This window comes from Larus michahellis, chromosome 3, assembly GCF_964199755.1.
Source record: "Larus michahellis chromosome 3, bLarMic1.1, whole genome shotgun sequence".
Classification (NCBI taxonomy): Eukaryota; Metazoa; Chordata; class Aves; order Charadriiformes; family Laridae; genus Larus; species Larus michahellis.
In genome coordinates this window covers 121,311,165-121,334,104 of record NC_133898.1, presented here as the reverse complement: position 1 = coordinate 121,334,104, position 22,940 = coordinate 121,311,165, and the positions used below count along the sequence as shown (strand labels likewise).

General features: G+C 42.7%; 1 protein-coding gene across 1 annotated transcript in view; it reads left to right on the top strand.

Moving 5' to 3' along the window:
• Window positions 1-22,940, top strand: part of HS1BP3 (HCLS1 binding protein 3) — a 52,756-nt gene that overhangs the window by 1,366 nt on the left and 28,450 nt on the right. The window contains exons 2-4 of the mRNA XM_074581945.1: window positions 3,725-3,890; window positions 13,136-13,343; window positions 15,615-15,837. Of these exons, the coding sequence (XP_074438046.1) occupies window positions 3,725-3,890; window positions 13,136-13,343; window positions 15,615-15,837 (597 nt within the window). The remainder of the gene's footprint in view (window positions 1-3,724; window positions 3,891-13,135; window positions 13,344-15,614; window positions 15,838-22,940) is intronic.

Genomic DNA, 22,940 nt, shown 5'->3' with positions numbered 1-22,940 from the left:
AGATAAGATAGCTGTATAGTTGTGATCTTTTTCACTCTTTATACATACTGGTTTTGGGAATAGGATTCCTAGTTGCTATAAATAATAATCTGTACACTTGTAGTTAGACTATACCAAGAAATAAAGAAGTTTGCTGGCTAATTTGTGTCGGATATTTTGCCTTCACTTAATGAATAAACTAGTTGTACAAGTTTTTCCTCCTTTTACTATGACCTGGGTCGTCGCAGTTTGGTTCCCTTTGGGCAGAGATTGCTGCTGATAGGGCTGACTTTACCAGGGCAGAAAGTGCATAGTCCACTCTCCTGGCCGCACAGACACCGGTATAAAGTTTCTCTGATCACAGCACTTGCATCCCTTACTTTGCATTCCTGCTTGCAGCGGCTGCTTTCCCTTCTCTCCCATCTTGGCCTTTCAGCACAGAAAGCAGATTAATTAAAATAAAAAACCTCTACCTTATATGCAAATCAAAAGACAGGAATAAAAAATTGTGGCTCTTTTGTGAATTGTGGAAACTGCTCTGTTCAGCTGACCCTTATATAGTCTCCTTTTCCTCGGTCCCGTGCCGATCCTGCATGATCAGATTGTGCAAGCGCGGTTTTACTGGTTTGAATGGTCTCCTTGTGTTCAGGTGAAGTGGTTCATGTTAGGAAAGTTAACTGTGTGCCCAAGTCTCCCCTGAACCATCTGTATTGTAAACAAAAGCGTAACTTAGAGATACACAAGCTAGATTTAAATAAGGAGTGGAAGCAATAAGCCTGTGTGTCCTGTTTAAACAACCAGCCTTCTCCTGTTTGCTTCTTTTTTAAAGATACTAGTGTAAAAATAATTGTGTTTGATGTGAAAAATGCAATGAAACTATATTCTGTCTTGGGATTTGTAGGTGCTGCTTCTGCTTGAATAACAACAACAGTATTGAATGAATTAAAACACTGGGGGCTGCTTATTTTGAAAGTCAGGCATTCCAAGAACTAGTGTGCGCTTTGAATATTACGCTGTATCTGTCTCAGCCTCCCTGCTGATTTCTCTTCATGTAGAATAATTTTTATATTTTCAAAAACACAATCCTATTGCTATGGAAGATATAATGGTGGTAGGTTTCCTGTAAGAGATGATAATGAAAGTGATCAGGAGGCCTAAAGTAAACAAACAAAAATGTAGCTATTCCCCTTCCCTCCAGTCGCTTTCCATTACAGTCATTTTAGCTAAGGCTTTTAACAACTTTAAAAGCAAAAACCCTGGATGTGTGTTAAGGTCCTTATTAACTTTATGACATTTTTAGAACTCTGATGGAGCAGCTCTTACACTGAAGTTGTTGATATGTCATCTGAGTACATCTGTATGTGGTTGGTGTTTTAAGCTAAATAAGGCCATTCAGGAAGGATGGTGTACTGGTGTTTTTCCCTTTTATTTACATCAGAAGTGAAAAGCCAGTTAATTTGTCATTTATACTCTGTCTGTGGCTATGTTAACAGAAGTAAGTCACTCCAGAGTACCATCCGACAGACCTTTTTGCTGTCATAGCTGCACTTTTGAGTGACTGCACATCTGAAGAGCATTTCCAGCATTTCTAAAAACCTCAGATCCAGCTGATTTTACTGGCAGGTGTCCTTTGAGTCAGCATTTTGGCTGCCACTGAAGGAGGCAATGCTCCAGATAGCAACTGTTACTTACAGGTTCAACAGACCGCTGTGTGAAAGCCAGGCACCTAGGTATTTATACATAAGCACTATTGATTCTCTGTTTCGAGCCCGACAACATGTAACTGAGAACAAAATTTTGTCTGTTAGTGTAAAGTCAAGTCCTTGGCTGAATCTGAGCAAACAGAATGGCATTTAAAATAGTATAAAATCTTGGCGACGGTAGAGCTGTTTAAGCCTTAATGTTTTAAACATGACTTGCAAAGAGGACTGGGTACAAAATCAGGCCTGTGTCCTTGTTTGTTGCTATCTGATTTATAGACAACTCTCGAGATATTCTCTTTAGAAAGAGAATATCTCGAGATATGGGAGTTCTCTTTTTATTCAGTTTTGTACTGGAGATGCAGAGGTTGCCTTCTTGGAAAAACTCAAATTTCAAAAGAACTGGTCAGGTTTTGACATGGTGAGAGGAGTCTTTTGAAACTTTGTTTGAAACTAGATTGTTTAAACCTCTTTAAACTTTATTTTAAGTTTGTATGCCTTGTGTATCCTTAGGTGAAGGGCATCTGTGTTAATAAATCTAAACTTCCAAAAAAAAAAGAGGCAAAATTTCCACAAGACGTCTCTGGAATCTACAGGAAGTCCAGGGAAGATGGGACTTGACATTCCCCATATGGCTAAGGTTAAAAAACAAGAAATATTTAATGAAGATAAAATTATTTTTTTTTTAAACAGTTCTTTCTGATTTCATTAAAAAACATTCACTCATACATAGGAAGGATGCACTTAGAGGTATGTTCAGAGAGCATTCAATGCCTTGGATGATAAACTTCTTTCTGATTCTGGCAGGGTGCGTGGTTCCAGCGGCAGCAGAAGTGAGTGTGCTGTGGCTTAGCGTGGGGGTAACTTTGGGGAAAGGATCTCTGATCAGTTTTTTCGTTTCCAGTCTATTGAAACAGACTATGTCATTAAATGTACCATTCTCTTGTGCCCCAACAGCAGCTGCTTGGTCTTACTTCTTGATGCCTGAGCCCTACAATATGATCCTGGCATTCCTCTTGCAAAAATGTCCTAGATAATTCCTTGTGTAGCAATCCACGGGGAAGGTGATGCAACGGTTCAGTGGATCTGAAGCTGGCAGGAGAAGAAAATGCAGCAGCTCCCTTCTTGCATTTTCCTCCAAGAGGAGCCATGGGTGGCTCTGACTGCTGGCAGCTCTCAGAGGTTAAGGCTGTGATTCTTTGTCTACTTCAACTGGTTATGAAAGGACAGGTGGTTTTGTTTCCAGTGGGATTTTCTGTGGGAAAGCTGAGATACTTTAGCTAGTGTACTTTTTATGCTATTTGGCAGCAAGACTGTCAGGCAGTCAAGACCAGAAGGCAGCTCAAAGAGATCATGTACTCCTTTAACTTGCTCAGTCTTGGTAGGTGTTTGTCTAATTCTCCTCAAGGATCTTCATGGATGGAAACTGCGTGGTTGGCCCAGCAGGCGCTCCAGCAACTTCTCTTTGTATTTCAGGCTTTAATCTAGTTCCCTAGTTGTCTCTTCACAAACCTCTCCTTGTCCCTCCACTCCAGCAAGCTCCTTCTTCCTTTCATGGCCCCTTTCTGCTATTGTCTCTGTCATTCCTGGGGATGTCCTAAGGCAAAGGAGAGGCGGACAGGGCTTGGCGTGAATTGTAGTGAACTGAATTGTAGCGAACAGACCTTTGCTTCAAAACAAGCTGTGATGAGAGATCCTGGGATCTTCTCATCTGCCCTGCTGGGGAGGACAGCATCTTCAGCTCCTGTGAGTGAATGTGAGTTCTGAATGAATCCCCATCTTCTGTTCCCAGAAATGCTATATTCCGGGCATTTTGTCTGCAGTGGCCACTGGCAGGTGCTTTGAGGTAGAATATAGGAAGCAGGCCAAGTCCAAATTTGTATTGTTGCAGAGTAGGAACAGTGTTGGGGTAGGGTCTGTATGCTGTTCCGTTGAAATGGGAGTCTTTGCACTGACTTTCTTAAGCTTTGAACTGGATCCTTGGAGAGGGTCAATTAGAAGTCTTTTTGCCAATGCCTGAACTCTGCTTGTATTTTCTTCCCTAGGCAAATTCAGAATGCGCACACAGGGCTGGATTTGTCAGTGCCGGAATACCAGGAAATCCGTGGGAAGATGATGTCTGGCCATGTAGAGTATCGTATTGTCGTTGTTACCCGACTGGCTGCCTTCAAATCAGCAAAGCACAAGCCTGAAGATGTAGTTCAATTTATGGTAAATGTTTAATCAGTGCTGTGTTAGTGATCACTTTTTTAATCAGCTTTGATTATTTTAGTCCTGATGTAGCAGATACTTTGTCATCACAGACTCCCTGGGTCGAGGTGCTTGGGAAGACAACACAGTCTGTACCATTTCTCCAACCTGAATATTATACATATATTAATTGAACTTTTTATTCCAGGAACTCAAAGCAACAATGACTATTTGTTGTTGCCTTTAAGGCATTTTGCCTTATGGGTCAACAAATAGAAACCAATTAAGCTTTTTATAAGTCCTGCTACAAAATTAGTTTCTCTCATATATGTATCAGCACTGGGGCTATTAGCATGAAAAAATATATAATAGTTTACTTGAATGGAGAGAGAATCATGTAGGGCAATAAAAGGAATTAACCTTATAGTAGGTTAGCCTTGACCTATTAGTCTTGATCTCGTATTCTTGACATGGTTTTTAAAGTCCTTAGTAAGTGAGTTTGAAAAGGAAGTATCTATATAAAACATTATTGAGTTGGATAGTCTTTTTCATGATGCCTGCAGAGTAAAGGTTTGAAAATAGCACGTGATCCATTTCACCCGTTTCAAGACATGTATAGCATGTGCACGTCCACTTGAGCTGTCTCACCTGGGACTGTCTATTGAGTCGATACAAAAACGTGCATTTAGGGTACATTTAATTTTATCTGCTTTAGCTGTCTGCTGAATCACTCACAAGAAGCGCATTTCTCTGTCCATTGACTATAAAGGGACTCTAAGGGGATGCACTCCTTAGAGCATTTGCTATTCTAAGATGTTTTGGGGATAAACGTAATGTCGGAGTAATGTGAGCGCGTGGTTACCTGGTAGACCATAAGCCCTAGTGTAAATCACACTCTGTAGAAGATAGCTGATAAATGGATATTTACACAGTCTGATTTGCGGATAAAGACACGTCTGTCAATGTTGCGAAGAGGTGCACAGTGAGGAGATCTTATACATTTATTGCACTCTTTATGCTATATATAACTTTATGGTAAAAGCAGCAATGGTGGCATAAGAGTCTGTTCTGTTCTCCCTCCTTGTCCCTGACTGCTTGTTCTCACTTCTGCAGTGTTTCTTTCTGTGTGCCATTGTCATGGGGCTATTCTGTAACATCAGCTGAGGAAGGTCCTGGTGAAAAATGGGTATTTGGGGTTTTTTTATTTAGTACTAATTTACACCTGTTTCTTGAGCCTCTGAGTTACACAGCCCCATGAAAGTTTGTTTTAGGACAGGGGAAGGGCCAGACATGGGCAGATAAGAGAAGGGGATGCGGGATCACTTATTTTCTGCAGCAATGCCTGCTTATATTCCTAATATTTCCATGCTGTTCTGTGCAAAAAAGAACCTGACTAACCCTGAGGTGTTAAACTGGGCTATTGTCATCTAGCCTTTTGCTTCATTTAAGAAAAAGTAGATAAAATCAGCTTGTCTGAAAAGAGGAGAAACATACTTCCTACTGTGGCCCCTCTGCTTGCTGAGATCGTCTGTTCCCATGTCAACTCTCTCTAGGAGGATTTTTAGTACTTAGTTGCTCTTCTCAAGTGAAATGAACCTTTCTGATTTCTTCTCTGGTCAGACCTCCTGACATTTCATTCTTCATGAAGAAGAAAACTGGTGTAGTCTGACAGGAATAACATTTATCTCACCAGATACATTTTTTTCAGCTAAGTATGATATATCACATAGTTTGGTGTGTGAGAGTAATTTAAAACCGTGTGCTGTGAGGTTGGAGGACGGATGCTTTGCATCGATTCATTCCAGTGAGTCTTTTCTGTATGTATTACTGGAGGAACAGAGAGATTCACCTGTCCTAACTTATCTCTCTGTAAGTTGGATATTTTAATCTGAGTCTGTCCCTGCTTTTATGGTCAACAGGGAGAAGGGGAATGAGGTGACTCATCCTCTGGAAATACCTCTCTTCTTTGACCGTAAAGGGAAAGCATTCCATATTTTAGACAGCTGGGGCGGGGGGCTTCAACTTCCAGGCTAAAATGTTTAAGGCTCAAAGTTGCACACTGACTATATCACCGGAGGTGCCCTGGGATTTTCCACCTAGCCTTCAGAAGGTTGTGGGTCTCCTGCAGGTCCTGTGTGATATTTGCCTGCCCCACACAAGCCTCTTGGATACCCCAAAGCATTTCAGATGGCATGAGATGCCTGTCTTTACGCAGAACAACCTGCTCTCTATGATTTAACGTCTGCATTTGCTGCAGATTTCTAAGCTTCTGTCCCAGTCAGTGCAGTACTGTTGAGAAGAATATAGCTGAGCATCTGCAGTGGGGAGGAATCCACTTTGCTTAACATACGTGGCTTGTACCATTTGAGAGACCCTAAGTTATCCTAGATGTCTGCATAGGTAGGGCCAGCAGATGTGACACAGGACATAAAGGCATTGGCACCATTCTGGAACAGAGCGAGGTGAGATAGTATACGCAATCCGAGGTACCACTAGCTGCCTGTGCTCAGGTAAGTTGAGTTTCAGTCACATCTTGCCAAAAATGTGGTGACTGTATCTGACTGACTGTAGTGACTGTCTGACACCTCCTGCATCGAGGCAGTTTTCTTAACGTGGAGGCAAATCCCAACCCTCTGACTGCAAGGTGAGGTGAGCTGCACCCGTAGTGTCAGTATAGTGCCCTGCTCTGCTGGATGTTGTACCTGCACAAACAAGAACCATGACCCTTCCCCAGAGAGTTTGCAGGTGAAGTGTAAGAGAACCAGGCCACTGGGGAACAGCAGAGAAGAAAGAGGTTACATTGGACAGCAGGTCGAACACATCAAATTTTGTATAGCAAGAGGGAGTGAGATGAGACATCTGAATGAGGAAAATGAAACATCTGTGTGCCTGTTCTGCCTTCCCGAGTATGCAAGCAGGATGGGAGAGGGAACTTATTTTTGCTATTGTTGAAATGATCAAATCTGAGGCTGGAGGAAGAAGCCAGTGTCACAGTGCTGAGACGACAGGTAGGTTAGAGAAGACAGGTAGGCATGGTAGGATTTTCTTTGTCTCTGGGTACATTAATCCAATTTTGGCTACCTCAGGAACCAGGTCTGTGTTTGCCTTTTTCTTCCCCCTCCTTCCCATCTTTCTCTCCCTGAAATATTAGCTGAATTGATTTTCCTTGTCTAGCTCTTCCACTTGTTTGCAGTTGAGGTGACTGCCCTCCACACTCTCACGCCCTAGGTGGCAGCAGCGAAACTGGCTTTCTGCGCGTTAGGCTGTGAGCAACTGCAGGCAGCGGTGTGCTGCAGCTCAGGTGGCTGCTGTGTATCCCCTGGAAAGGACGGTGAGCAGGATAGAAGCGTCCTCTGAACTAACTGTGATCTCTGGGCTGCGATTTAGACCACACAGGATCGAGATATGTTAAGGGCCTGTGATCAAAACCAGATGAACATCAAAAAGAGATTTCAGATCTGACCTGTGGAGTTACTAGCCTTTACTGTGGGTCTAAACAATCCAGAGTTCCCTGTTCACCAGCCTTAATGGGACTATGCAAAATCAGTATTATAGCCTTTCTAATGGAAATGTCTGTGAAGCATTAGCAGAAGACGACATTAGCTTCTGCGATGACTTTCAGATCTAAATTCTTAGAAACTGGAGGGATTTTTTAATTAAAAAAATGCCATTTGTAAAGTAGGGCAAATGGGTTGTAGAACTGCTTAACCTTGAGGATATATGTGGTAATTGAAGGGAAACCCAGCTGCATTTCTTTCAAAGGTCAGAATATTCTTGCCCTGTTGAAAGAGTGAAATTGGTTTTATCTTTGGTACTGCATCAGAGGTACTGCTGCAAAGGTGATATTTAATTATTGCCTGTAGATCTGCCATTTTACTGTGAGAAGAAGAAAAGGCTTTGTTTATCTTAAGTGCATTTCTTCTAGCCACACCTTACCTGGTTTAGCAATTAACTTCTCTCTTCCCAGCCCTATTAAAAATCCAGGCAGCCTGTAGTGCTTTCTCTTTCTATCTGTGCCCAGTTGAATTGCTTCTTTTTTACAAGTTACTTTTGTTAGTGAAGTTCATTCTTTTTCAAAGCTGAGCAAATAACTACTGGTGTTTTGACAGGCACAGTGCGTTTTTGGGAGGAATTTACTATAGAACTGTCATCCTCATAAAGTGAGGGAGTGTAAGTACGTGGGTGTGTATTCATCTGTGTTTTCATCATTACCTGTTTGCATACGTTGGCCTTCTTTCTGTGGGCCTCAAAATCTGTGTGTTGGGGTTGCTATCTCCTGACCGTACAGGTGTGTTGCAGAGATAAATTTCTTCACATTATAACCTCTCGGATGTGAGGGGGAAAAAACCCAGCTCTGCTCAGTGTAGCAATAGGTGCAGAAGCCATTAAGAATTCACGTTGATTAAAAAGAAATACTAGAGCGCTTGCTCTTCTGCTGGGCAAAACAGGTGGGGAGAACAGCATGTGGTCGTGTAATTAAAATCTACCATAATGCATACCCACAAGGTCACCAAGCAACGTTAATTCTGGTATGGCTGGAATTGGGGGTCTACAAAGGAAAGCTTGGTTTGTGCTCTCTGTGAGAAGGGATGCTTTTGATTCCTGAATCCAAAGCTGGTGGTTGTATAGAGGGCAATGCTGCCGTACCTCCATTTTGTGACAGCGTTAAGAAGTGGGCTTTGTAACAAGAAAGTCACAGTAGCCGTAAATATTTCATGTAATACTACAAGATCAAGCGTGCTCTTCACTAACGTGCATTGGCTGGCCAAAGGGCTTGAGTTAGCTCGCTCTGAGGCCTCCGTTTCATTGAAATCCTTGCAGTAAATATAAAGCATATGAAGACAAGTTTGAGGTCAGAAATGGGGCATTAAAAGGAGCCTAGGGAAAGGAAGCATGAAATCCCATTAATACTGAGTGGGATCAAATTCTCCTACACACATCTGAGAGTCCCAGGCTCGTATCCTACAGGCATTCTGGTGTGTGTACTTTCATGCTTGAGGTTCACCTGAAGAAGGGGGCAAGGCACATGCATGAGATTTGAGGGATTAGCAGCAAAATTCAGGCTTTCACTTTGAACTTCCCAGTGGTTTTCTTAACCTTCTAGCTATATTTGATCATATTTGACTTACTTATTTGTTCCTGGTGCAAAAAAATATTCAAACCCATCCCTGTCTCTCTCTCAGTTCTGTGCTGGATGTTAATTGTTACAGGCAAATAGGGTCTTGACCTGGCAAATATGCACATGCTCTGCTGTATTTGCATGATTAACTCTTTTGAAGTGAAGTAGATTGAGCCTTTGATACTGTGACTTGACAGAACTCCTTGAAGTGCGTGCACTCAGGCTGACTTACAGGTGGTGGGGGTTTAGCTCCACAGTATTCACGGGGCTGAGTTAGAGGTATGGAGGGGGAGAGGATAATTGGAGGATCGAGATCTAGAGGAATTACAGGCAGCAGAAGAAAAATATTTGAATATTAATAAAATAAGTTTTTGTTTTCTTAATAGGAATGATAAAATGCTTTTTAGAGCAGCATTTATTTTTTATCCTGACAATTTTGGGCCATAGGATCCATCAGGTCTTTTCAAAGGGTTGTGAGTGGTAACCAGGAAAAGTAAGATTTAATTTTGTTACATGCTGGTATGCCTTTCTCCTGGAAAATTGTCAGAGGACATCATATTGAAAGGGTCCACAATTGCCACAGCAGAGCAGTGCTTCCTGACTGGAAAGGTGTGAGAATGCTCTGGGTGACATGTGGGACTCGACCTGAGAAAATACACTCTGTGAGACCTGGCCAGCGCTGTGTAAGGCCCCTGCGGTGCCTCTGTGCTGCAGCTTTGGAACAAGGAGAGCCACGTATGTGCCTGCAGCCCAGAAGACCAACCACATCCTCGGCTGCGTCAAAAGCAGCATGGCCAGCAGGTCGAGGGAGGTGATTCTGCCCCTCTACTCTGCTCTGGTGAGACCCCACCTGGAGTCCTGTGTCCAGCTGTGGAGCCCTCAGCACAGGGACCTGTTGCAGCGGGTCCAGAGGAGATCACGAAGACGATCAGAGAGATGGAGGACAGGCTCCAGGGAGATTTTATTGCAGCCTTTCAATATATAAAAGTGGGCTTATAAGAAAGATGGAGAAAAACTTTTTGCCAGGTTCTGTAGTGACAGGACAAGGGGCAACAGTTTTAAACTGAAAGAAGATAAATTTAGATCAGACATAAAGAAGGAAGTTTCTACAATGAGGGTGGTGAGGCACTGGCACAGGTCGCCCAGGGAAGTTGTAGATGCCCCATCCCTGGAAGTGTTCAAGGCCAGGCTGGATGGGGCTTTGAGCAGCCTGGTCTAGTGGGAGGTGTCCCTGCCCATGGCAGGGGGGTTGGAAGCAGATGATTACAACCCAAGTTGTTCTGTCATTCTGTGATTCTAAATGGATCAGTCTGAGGTTGTTGGATTCAGCCAGTCTTACTGCTGCATTTCCAGCAGCAAAACCAAGGTAAAGATGAGTGAAGACAAAGAGGATCCAGCGGCAGCCAGGGCTTGAGGCAGAGGGACAGTAGGCAAGGAGCCGCGGACGGCAGGGGCTCGCTGGGGCCAGCTTTGGTCTTAGGTAAGTGAGGAAAGGTTTGGGCTGGAGGTTTAACATCTTGCCTGCGTGGTAGGTTATCCCAGCAGAGGGCATCCCCACACTGCTGGAAATTAGCTGGCGTGGTGCGCTGCGGCCTTTTGGGTAGCGTATTAGTATGCTTTGGGTATAGTGTTATCACACTTTGTGTGCTGTGTCGCATGTTATGGTTGGTGGTGTTCAAAGCCCACGCAGATTCACAAAGGCTCAATTAGCAAGAGGATGTGAGGGTGTGCACTTTAGGTTCAATGGTGTAATTAGACATAAATTGAGATTTATGAATAAATTACAGTTTGATAGAGGAGGAATGAAAATTAAGCGGGGAAAGAAATAAGTTCATACGTCTCAGTTCAGTGTTACTTTCTGAGTAACTTAAAGCTGGTTTGGCATAGTCTTGTTGAATGGCTGCTCTCTTGTAATGGTTTCAGACAGTAATTTGTTATCTATTATTGGAATTAGTTAATGTTAAACATTTTTCACAAATCAGATTTGATTTTTTTTTCTGGGTGGAGGGTAATATTGTTTATTCTTTCGAAAAAGTAGCAGCGAACACCTCACTGCCCTTACATTTGTTCTTACACAGTATTTTTGGGAGGCAATCTGGTATCATACCCTGTTCAGAGTGCTAATGGGACCTAGCAAACTAGAAATGTACAGCAATTCAGAAATTCCAGAATTTCTCTCTCTTTGGGGTATCTTTCAAAGGGTGGATTGTCTTACTCTGGGATCATCTCTTTATTGCCATCACCTTGCCATCAGCTCGGCTGCTGAATCGTATATCAGATCCTGAGAGCAGTGTTCCTCACACTTACCCGTGTTGCTTACAGGAGACAAGTCTAAAATTCTTGGTTTTCATTTCCTTGTCAACTCAGGTTTGGTTTTGTGCTTCATATCTTGTAGAGCTGCTTGCTTCTTGTGACTGGACACTGAACCTGTAGTGACTGGACACTGAACCTGTAGTGAACATTGTACAGCTGAAATGCAACTATTTTTCAAATCAGCTAGCTTGGTTGATAATTACTGCAAAAGGCAGGGAAGCATGAAAGCTAAGGCGGTTATTGCTCTTTATACCTACGTCTGATTTAGTAAACTAGTTGAGGCGTGTAGATTAATGTCAGGACCTTGCCTGGAGGGCAGTCAGCACAGTCTTGCTGTGTCCATAGTATGCAACTTTTTACCAGCTGCAGTAGGCATCTACTAGGCATGGCTGCTGCATGGTCTCTGCACCAGGCTAAATTTTGGGCTGAAAAATTAACTGGGAGGAGTGCTAGCTTTCCAGAGTCAAAACTGTGCCAGACTTTGTCAGGTTCCAGTAGACAATATAAAGTTCCTAAAAGACACTCTCAGGTTCCAGTAACTGGGAATATGCCCTGATACTGTTTATTTTGCTAGTATAGATGCAATTTTTGGATTCCGGGTTAATCTATAACTTGCCCCCCTTCTACTTCTGTGCTTTTTGTTGGGTTGATTTTCTTTTATCACGGTGTTGGTGGAAGAACTCTGCCTTCTTCCATCCCAAGATGTGGTGCTGGAGTCTCTCCATCTTTAATGTTGCAGTATTAGTTAGGTTTCTCTCCACAAGAGTTCACCAACACATGTTACAGGAGGATAAGAGCTGGACCCTAGTAGAGGATCTGTGCCATATGCATTCCACTAGCACTAGTTTTTGGGATTTTTTTTTAAAAATCTTAACTCTGTATTCATTGAAACACATTCATAGATAATGGGGCCATGATGAATATATTTTCTGTATAATACCACAGTCACAGAGCATGACAGTCACTCTCCATTGCACATGTAACATCACTTAGAGAGAGTGTCTTCTTTGTGTGTGGTTTTTGTGTGTTGTTTTTTTAAGGTACTGAATTCAAAAGCTCACGTGGCATAGAAGTCACACCATTTCTAACCAGCATTCCTGTGGTTGTTGCTTTCCTTTTAGTATCTTGAGCCTTATTTCTCCTCAGGCTTCCTGTCTTTGTCTGCAGAAGGAATGACTCCATACACTGTTGGCATCTTCTCTGTGTATGAGAACTTTGTAGGCCATGGCCAAGTTGTTGGTTTTTATTTTCTCATGGATAAATGGAATAGTCAGGGGTCAGCTGAGGTCTTTGCCCTTCGGTTTCTGTCCTTATGTGCTCTGCAGGGCAGCAAACCTGCCAGTTTTTTAGGCCTTAACAGGCAGAAGGGCACTGAAGTCCACGAGGGCCGAGAAATGTGTCTTCTGGCTAATTGGTGAAAAGATTCAGGCTGCTTTCTCCATCAGATACCTACCTGGCTGGGCTTCTCTTCACTCCTGTCTCTCATTTTTAGTGGACGACGATTTTTGCTGTCAGAGAAAAGCATCTGGAGCAGTGACCTTCCCACTGTTTTATTAGTTGATGAGTCAGACAAAAGGACGGTGGGTATCCGGCAAGGAACTTGAATTCCATTAGGGAGTGGATTTTAATAACAGAATTAGAAGACCAGCAGCAATGCTTGGGGATTCACTGTGTAGATAACAGGCTTTTACTAGGCTATATGTAAAGCTCCTTGGTAATACATGTTTTTCCACTTCAGTTTCGAGGGTTAATGTTTCACTGCTCTTAAACTGCTGCTTTGCTACTCATGTCTCCCCTGTAAAGAAACTCACCCAGGCATCATGTTTCATTGCAGGTTTCCAAGAAGTACAGCGAGATAGAGGGGCTCTACCAGAGGCTGTCGGCACGATATCCACAGGCTTCTCTTCCACTCTTGCCTAGAAAAGTTCTCTTTGTGGGGGAATCTGACATCTGTGAACGAAGAGCTATGTTCAATGACATCATGAAATTCATCTCAAAAGATGAGGATCTAGCAACGAGTCCTGAGTTACTGGAATTTTTAGGTAATGAAAAGATGTGAGTGTCCCCTCTCCTCTGAATGTGCATGATAAAAGCATTATTAAGTTCTCGACTGAGGTAATCAGAAACTAGAGAATGCCAGAATAAAGGCTGTCACTGAAAATATCCTCTTGTGCATCTACAGTGTTGCACAGTCATGTTTGCTTACGTTTTCTCCTCTTCTCAGTGGACACGCACCTCATTCAGAAGTGTTGATACCACAACGCTTGCTTTGAAGGAATCTATCCCACTGTCTCTGATTTCCCTTAGGCATATAGCTAAGTTGTGATTCAGAACAACTACATTTAGAAGGCTAAATAATCATATATTGTCAGTGGAGAGGTGAACCCTAAAAGGACAGTGCAGGGTCTCTCTTAGTGAGCAACGGTTGCACGTTTTGTCTGTTTTTCATTCCTCATAAAATTGCTAGGCCTTGCAGAAGAGGGTCCTAAAGCAAATTATTGATCTTGAGAAAGATTTGAATAAAAGGCAGATTCTTTATTAGTTAAACGCATTTTCTGGCCTCTTTTTATTTTAAATTTTCCTTTAGCCTGATGTCCAGCTCTTGTTGCCTGTTACATATAGTCCCTTTCTTGTGTTCCTTGGGCGTAGCAGGGAGTCATCGAATGAATGGAACAGATGGGCTCCCTGCTCTTAATTCAGCTGAGAGCTGCTGAGCAGGGAATGCTCCAGCCTGGTGCTGTGCAGGATTCTCAGTGTAGCGTTAGTTTTAAGGAAGTGAAGTTGCAAAGTGCTAGCAAGTCACCATGTGTGAACAGCCGAATTTGCAAAAGTGTCAAGTGTGGCCAGATTACAAGTTCTGTGAGACTGGCAGCTTCCTGAAGTCAAGTGGGGCAAAACTGCATAATATTTGCCAAAATTCTTTTGCTAATAAGGTTTGGGATTTTTTTTTTCTTTTTTTCCATGGCAGCGTTCTTGTGAAAGTAGACCCCTTGCACAGAGAATTCAAGAATTCATGTTGATTAACCTTTGCATGTTGATTAACCTAACAATAGCACACATGTCTACAGCTGAATTAGTCTGGTCTGTCTTTATCCTGTGGACAGATTGGGTGCAATTAATGTGACCTGTTCATTGAAATCTGCCTTAGAATAATATAAGTCTTAGCCTAACAAACCAGGTGGAATTCAGTACATGCACTGCAGATCCTCAAACTAGTTGTGTACGCTTCCCTTAGGGATGCTGGAGACATACATAGCCGATATATTCAGGGATGTTCATGGAGAATCAACACGGTAAAACACAGGTGACTATGTGGATGAGATAAGCAGCATCGGAACATCCACTGCCTGCCCTGACCAGTACTCTCTTGCCTATAAGAGGAGCGTAAGACCACTTGCTCAATGTAGACACCCACGTTTAGTCAATGAAGTCTGCCCGTGGTGATTTGGCAGATGCAAGCATGGAAAGCTGGGTGAGATGAGTCTCCGATGCCATGTTACTTTAACAGTCAAAAGGATTAAACCATGAATTTTATCCATCACGGTTTTCACTAGCCTATTTTTAGCTAGTCTCGTTATTTTCAATTGCTTTCCTGAATATCCAGAGACTCCACAGCAAAGAATAGTTCTCATTCTCCTGGACTTTGCATATAACAAGTATGGTGAGAAGACTTGGTCAAAGCGCATGTTTCAGTTTGCTGAATTACTCATTTGGATAGATCTTGCATACTGAAGGGAGGCAGAACTTCAGGCTTCATTTTTGAGTGTATATTGAAGAGCTGCTGCGGAAACTTTTTCATGCTGTCCAATGCTCTAATTTTAGTCCAAATGAATTAAATCAGTGACAAAAAGTGGACTTTATCTCAGCTAGCTATGTGAAATTTACCCACCTGTATCTAAGCAGAGTATTTATGACCTCTCTGTAGCCAGTGGAGAGAAATAGGCACTTCAGAGGGAAACTCCTTCTCTGACAACTTTACTTGGATGGGATGAATCACCATGTGGAAATCCTATTGTTTCTATTGACTACAGAAGGAACATAAATAAGCAGATGAGACGCGCTGCTATGTCTCCGATAAAGTTCATTTCCTCTGTCTTTCTCTACTTAACTACTTTAAATCAGTAAATAGATCAGACGTATAATGACAAATCAGTGGATAGAAGAGACAGTCAGGAATGTTGAAAGAGTTTCACAAAAGCTGATTGTGCCCTTTATTCCCCAAACAAAACCATCAGGAACAGGTGCAAGGTATGAAATAAAACATAGTTGTTATCCTCTGTACTCGGTTTTGCATCCATTACTGTATTTTGCAGGAACAAAATCTACTAGTGCTGTTGATTTCAAGGGTAAAAACATTCCTGATGACAAGGAGAAAGAAGATGAAGAAAATGAGGCATTGGATTTTTTCAAAGAGGAGAAGACACCTGACTTAATCTCACAGCTTTCATCAGTGGAAAATGCCAAAAAGGGGGAGAAAAAAGAAGAGGAAGAGGAGGAAGAAGAGGAAGAAGTTTTAGACCCTCTTGGTATAATGAGGTATGGCTGGTAGTGCCTTTGTTACTTAGTTTTTAGCCTAGTTTTCTAAACAAATAAGGCTGTTCTATGTCACTGTCCCCTCATCCCAACTTTTTATAACATTGACCACTTTCAGCTGAATTTCACAGAGGAGAAGAGGTGCCTCGGTAGAGGGAGGAGACTTTGTAATGCCTCTTTAGTGCACTCCTCAGGAAATCTGAAATTTGAGCAAATCGTGAATGCCTTCATAACAGTCTCTGATACATGAGGGCACTTTACTGGACACTGCAGCGTCCCACCACAAAATACAAAGCCACCAGGGCCCATTGGATGTGCTGCTCTGGAGTACGCTGGTCTTTACAGTGTCTGGAACTGCTACTGATCTCACTTGTGTCTACAAGGAGGTAAAGTTATAGCAGCATAAAGGCCAAAAGAGCCAACATTTCAATCACGATGCTCACAAATAGGCTTTTCTTTCCTTCTTCCCTTATCTGAAGGTGTCACATGCTAAACGCCACTAAGGTGTAAGTAATAACAGCTTTAGAAACAATAACTGAATCAAAGCTTGCTGATGTTAGTATCCGGGTTTGCTTACCCGTGCAATAATTTTCAGACAGGTATTTTCTTCACCTCAAGATGGAATTTCTCACTTAATTCCCCCCCAAATTTCTAACTACTGAGGCCTGGAAGCAAATTTAGTTTCTCAGTGGTTGGAATCATGAGTAGTGATTACTTTTTTTAGGGTGTCTCAGGCTTTAGATGCCCAAGCAGAAAAGGCTTAGCTGTTCTTGATCTTCAGTAAGCACTGACTGACTCAACTGAATTGTTTCAGCCACCCACAGTCACCAGCCACTACTGAACGTTCCTTGTCTTGGACCCAGACAGTGCTTTCAAAATGCTTCCTCATAGCAATAGGCATTAACTGATAGTAACAAGCCAGAGGCTTCTCTTGGTGTTTTCCGATTACCCTGAATCATTTCCAAGGGGATCACTCGCTCCAGGCTCTAAGCCGGAGTCTCCCATACTAAGACGGGTCAACTACAATGACTAATACTGGAAGCGCCATTTGGACTTTGCTCCTGCTACTATAGTCATATGTAATTGTTGATGTCCAGATATCATCCTTTTTACTTGAAGTATTTAATCCTTTACATATAATCAGAAAACTTTAAATATTATTCTTTTGACAAAGCACGTGCTTGATTACTCAGCATCAAAATTATTCTTTTGTTGAAGAAGAGTTTAAAAAAGTTAAATAACTGTTTACAATGAGAAGTTAGATAAAGCAGTACTTCCCACAAAATGGTCCTTAGTTGGTAAGTTTACAAAAGAAGCTGTCCTTTTTTGGATAGGAAAATGATCTATTGGGTTAGCAAACGCAATGTTGTATTTTCCAACTTACAACAAGTATAAGCTGTAAAGAATTTGCTGTGCCAAAACAAGCAAGAAGTTTGCTTTTCTGCTCTGCGCAGTTTGACATAACATTTGAAAGTCTTGATTATTTTGGTCTTTCAGTGCATTGAAGGATGACAAGATCTGGTATTTAATCCTCATTTAGTTTATTGCTTGCATTCCTTTCGAGAACAGAATTCTTACTGAATCAGAATAACTTCGTTTATATAAGAAGTTACCCGCTGGTACAGGGCTGCAGCGTGACATGTTATGCAGTCAGATGTTTTTTCACTCTAAACCAGCGGTTGCCTATCTATAAAAAAAATAATCTCCATATGTATTTGTTATTATTTTTATAAATCTCACATGCACAGTGTGGAGGCAGGAACCTGAAAATGGACATGAGAACCTTGAATTTGATTTTACATTGTTTCTGCTCTCCTGTAACTCACCCTTGCTTCCATGGAAGATATTTTCCATTCACATCAATGGAGATCAAATCAGACATAAGCATCGTATCCCAGCTTTATGCCATCTAGTCATAGGTGTCTAGGTAAGAGGCCAAAGGCAGGAGCTTAGGTGTCAGTGGATGAGCATTTCTTGGGTGCCCGTTTTAGGGTGTCTTCTAAAATGTTAGATGCTTACATGCTTTAAGGAGGGAGGTTTCAGGCCTCACAGTTTTAGTGCTTCAGATGTGCTTGAAGCTAGTTTGGGATGGGGATGAATAAAAAAGGTGATGCAGACTGGATAAATATGTTTAGTAGTAAACCGCTCCCTAATGCATAGTAAATTCAGGTTAAAAAAAATAAAAATCCGTGATCCTTTCCATTGTGAAAAACCTTTGAAAAGATGTAAAGTCAGCACTGAAACAAGCCAGTCCATTCCAAGCAGTATCAGTGGCCAGGGTGCTTTGAGCAGCAGAGCTCTGACCTAAACTGAATCATGTGTTTTGCATAATCTTACAGGGTTTTTTCTTTCTGGATGAGGATGAAACTGCTCCAGTAGCAGAGGCCTCCATATGTTGTCAGCACGCTTCATTTGGTAACAACTTTTCCTCCTGGGCCAGGCGGCTGTGACTTGGATTTGGCCCAGCACTGCTGCTGTGCTGCTGAACCACCAGATATCCAGTTAAATGTACTGGCCTTAGGGGTAAAATGCTAAACTAGGGTCTTTTTTTCTGGTTTTGTATTGCTGGTGATCATCCAGGTGGAAGCTCATAGTGGTCTGGTTCCTTTTGCCTGGAGGAGACATGCCAGTGATGCTGATTCCCTTCCCTGCATTCAAGGCTGCGTCTGAGTTGCTCTTTCATGTCTGCTGGGCAACTCAGTTGCCAGTTCTGCTCTTCAGCTTTGCGAGTATAATGACGGTCTACAAACTGTGTGTTACATTAATCTCAGCCCAAAAAGCTTTCTTTCTGCGGTAGCGGGCTGATCTTTTGCCATGTCTGGGATTCTTAGCAACATAAAGACGGGTTTTTTTCTTATCCAAATCAGGGACATTTCAAAAATCATAATACATATTTCCAATGAAGTTTTCAGATTTTTAACACCTCTCCTCTTTTTTTTTTTTCCTCGGGCCTAGTTCTTCCTAGAATAAGAGGTGCTCAAAATTAGGTTACATTTGTGGGGTGCATTGTTGAAATTCATTTGAAATATGTTTTCGAGGGGTATATCTTCTCTTTTCCCGCTGCCCTTCTTGATAGTTTGGGATATTGTTACTTCAGTGTATTGTCACTTGCAGTTACTCTGCAAGTTTTCCTGGACATTTGTAGAAAACCTTTTATCTTTGGACAGAATGTACAGGTCCTGTAAGAACAAGTACTCCTAATACTGAGTAAAATGGTCCTTTGACATCAGCTGTGTAGCAGGGAATGAATGTAGTGTACTCACTTTTGTAGCACTGGCACATTTCTAGCTCTATTTCATTTTTCTTGGCAGTTTAAGTGTACAGTGACTTGTAAGTCACAAGGCTTTCATAGCCAAACTGTTGTTTTTAAAGTTAGCATCTATTTTTTTCTTTTTCTTTTTCTTTTTTTTCTGGTAAGCCATGATCATTAGAATATCCCTTTGTTAAAATGTTTTAATTCCTTTCTAAGTGGGAAATCAGATATGTGTTTTACTCCATATTGTAGGGACAATATTAAGTACATTTATTTATCTTTGTCTCTGTTGTTCTCTTTAAAGTGAGCACAATACAGCTCTTTATCACTCTTCTCTAAATCCATCTGTCTCAGCATTTGCGGAAACGTATGTTCAAGCACTCAGTAGGCTACCATGGTGCTTTGACAATATACCTGGGTTTTTAGAGGTGCAGTATCTTGTAACACTGCGGTCTTTGAAAGGATTTTCCTGGTAAATTACAAAATATTATTGTGTGGCTAGTGACAATCGCAGGGTTTTCTCCAACTCGAATGCCTTCAGGATGAAAGAAGCAAGAATACTAGATCCGAAAGAGGCTAACCCTGTGAAGGGAAAGGCATGGAAGACAGCCACGAGATGGAGGAGCTCTTCACCCGCAGCTAGGATATTCTTGATGATAATTCTGCAATGGAAAAGGGTGTAATTTGCCAGTGGTTTGAGAACAGATTTGCATGGAGTGAAGAGAGACATGTGGAGCGGGAATCCTGAGCAGCATCAATGCTAGTCAGCTCAGCCGTGCGAGGGCATGTTGACTGAGGCTGACTGGGCCACATCTGGTCCTGTCTATACCCTTACATTCCCCTGTCCTCCAGATCGTGTTTGCTATGTCGGGAATGCCCACTGGAAATGGCTGCTAGCCTGTGCTCTCTCCTGGGCAGTGATTAGGATGGTTTAGGAGAAGGCAAGTTGTCCCATGCCAAGGGAGCACCAGGGACTGTTGAATTGTTGAACTGAGCTTCTGCGCTCAGGCCCAGGGTCTGAAGGAGTTGCTGAAAAAATAGTATGGCCCTGAGCTCCTCTGCCCAACAGGGGTTAGCTGTTTGCCTGCTGCTGTGTTTGCTCCCAGTCTGCCCTAAGGGCTCCTTAGGGTTCTGCTTTCTGTAGGGAATTCAGGCAACTGGTTGGGGATTTTTTTTCTTGATCCAAGCAGGATCAAGTTAGACATTTCTAGCTCTGCATCTTAAAACACTTTAAAAAACACATCACAGTAACTGAATTGGGTTTTGCCTTCTCCCTCTGTGGATGAACTATGAAGTTTTATTGTTTGTAGGTTGAAGCCAAGAGCTTTAGCATCTTTCTCCTCTCACTTTTGTAGTTAAAACAACTGAATTTAGTACTTCTATTCAGTGTACTCCAATAAACTTGAGACAGCAGCTGATTAAAATGGGTCAGAACCAGCTCCTCTGAACAAAGCAGCAACAGTTTTGCAAAAGGAGAGTGACTGCTTCATGGGTTAAAGCATTGCAGCAGCCCTGTGCACGCGTTTCTTCAGCTGCAATTAAATTCTGAGGTCATATTTGCTCACCAGCTTGGGAGAACCCACCTTTTCCTGTGCTTTCCTTTCCTGCCTCCATGAACTCTCCGCAGCCCTTGCAGGTTCCCTCCCTTCCGTCCTTTTTCCTTTGCCTCCCTAAATCTTTCAGTGACAGCATAAACCCTAGGTTTTTCCTGGCAAACTGCATAGAGCCCAGAGGTGGGTATTCCCCAGGCAAGAACTCTTCTGTCTCCTCGTGGGTCCTAGAGAATTTCTGTCTCCACTCTCTACCTTTGCTATTGTTTCAGCGGATTTCCCCTCGTGGCTTCTCCTCATCCAAAATTGTGCCTTCCCAGAGGAATAAAGGCACGTGGGTAGGTGGAAGTTTTGGATCTGTTGTGTTTAAATGCAGATGCAGCTAACTCTTGACAATAGTTAGGAAGGGATGGGGCTGGTGAGGGCTGACCTTTTGGCAGTTTTCCGCCAAAAGTTTTTAAAAGCCTTGTAGCTGGTTGCTCCTGAGGTCAAACTCAACTACCCCTGATGCCAGAGGTTTGCTGTTGCTGGGTTAGCTGCTAAGGAGATTATTAAAGGACTTGGGAGCTTTTCAGGCTGCAGATGAAATAGGCGATGGCTTTGAGCAACAGATTGGCAGGGAAGGAGCAGCCAGGCAGCCATCCTTGGCCTTGCCAGAGCCCCACAGAGCCAGGCTGGCTGCAGGAGGAGGCAGGTTGGCACACAAGCCAGCAGTTGTTTCTGGATTGCATCCTAAACCTTCATGTCTACCAGCCCCCGAATGGCACTAGAGTTTGAGTCTTGAGCTGTTCATCACAGTGCTCCGTTTCCTTTCCGTTTTTTTTCCCTGTTGTGGCAGAAGAGCCTAGGATGGCCTCAGCCTTTTGTCTTTGGGGGAGAAATGAGTCGCAACATTTGATCTTGTTTCCTCTGCCAGAAACCTTGGGCTGCTGACAATGGCTGACGAGGAGGCAGAAATCAGTTTAAGGGGGGAGTCCTGCATTTAGCATCTTTCCAACTGGTTTTATTGACAAAGTGCCCAGAGCTGTAATAGGTGAGGGCAGTATGCTTGCCTGTGGATTTTCACCTCCAAGGAAGAGAATTTCTGCAGGCTGGAGCGCTGTCACGGCACATCTGCCATCTGCTGGACAGTTGGTCTGGAGCAAACTTGTCAAGATGTGTGTTCAGCTGCTGTGCCTTCTGGTCCTTGGTTGGCAGGGTTGTACTCCTGCCACTCCTCAGGATGCTACTTCTCGGGCATCCTCTTGCTCCTCAGCCACTCATAAATTCACAGCTGCCTTTTGGCCTAGCCAGGTACGTGCATGTCTTCCCCTCTGAATCCAGTTGGATTCATACAGAGCAGTAGTAACACTTTTTTGTCTGTCCTAACCAGTTGAGAGGGAGTGAAGGTGTCAAAACATCAAAGGGAGAAGATACAGGTTATTTTTTTTTTTTAATTAAATTCAGATAGTTAAAACAATGAACAAGAAAAGGAAGAAAGAGCCTTGTTTTCCTAGCAGTGTGTGTATCCGTGCTCACAGCTGTGAAGCCTTCAGAGATTTAAACAGGCAGATCTTTATTTTCTGTCAGTTGTTGAGTCACAAGCTTAGGTTGCAAGGCATGCTCGACCATCACTTTGCCAAGTGACACAAGTATTTGTCGCGATTCCAGTCCAGCTGCTGTCAGATTGGAGACTTGCAAAATCCCAGTAAACAACCCTGTTGGTCTTCTACTGAAACATTTCTGACAGTTTTCTGAAATTTTTCTGAAAACCAAAGGTGTTGTCTGGTGTAGTGTTCTTCCCCATCAAAGAGATGAAAAAGAAGAAAAGGCAGGAAAAAATGCGTATTACCCATCCAGTTAAAGGATAAAACTTTCATAAATTGTCTCCTCCCGACCCTTTTTAGGGTCAGCCTTATAGCCTCTCCTTGGAGATGTTTTAACTGAGTGGCTAGGGAGTGAAGCAGGATGGCAGGGATGCTCTCCTTGCAGGAATTCAGTCTCTCCAGTTTGTCTGTCCTGAACTTGTTTTATGTTCACAGGTGCTTTGTCAGTGTTGTTTTCCCATGCAATGGGCTTTTTTTTCTCTTCTGCCTCCAATCCCGTCTCCTGAGCACAGCTTCCCACATGTTTCTTTACTGCAAAGCTTGCTGTCCCCCCACAGATGGAAGGTTGAGGGTGATTGAAAGAAAACACTGGAAAATGAAACCATGTTTAGCTATTGAATCTCACTGTTCTGCGTTGTGTCTTCTGAGTGATTGGTCTTGGAAGATGTTTTCCTTGGGAGAACTCTGCCAAGGCCTAGGTGGCTCCAAGTGGTGGAA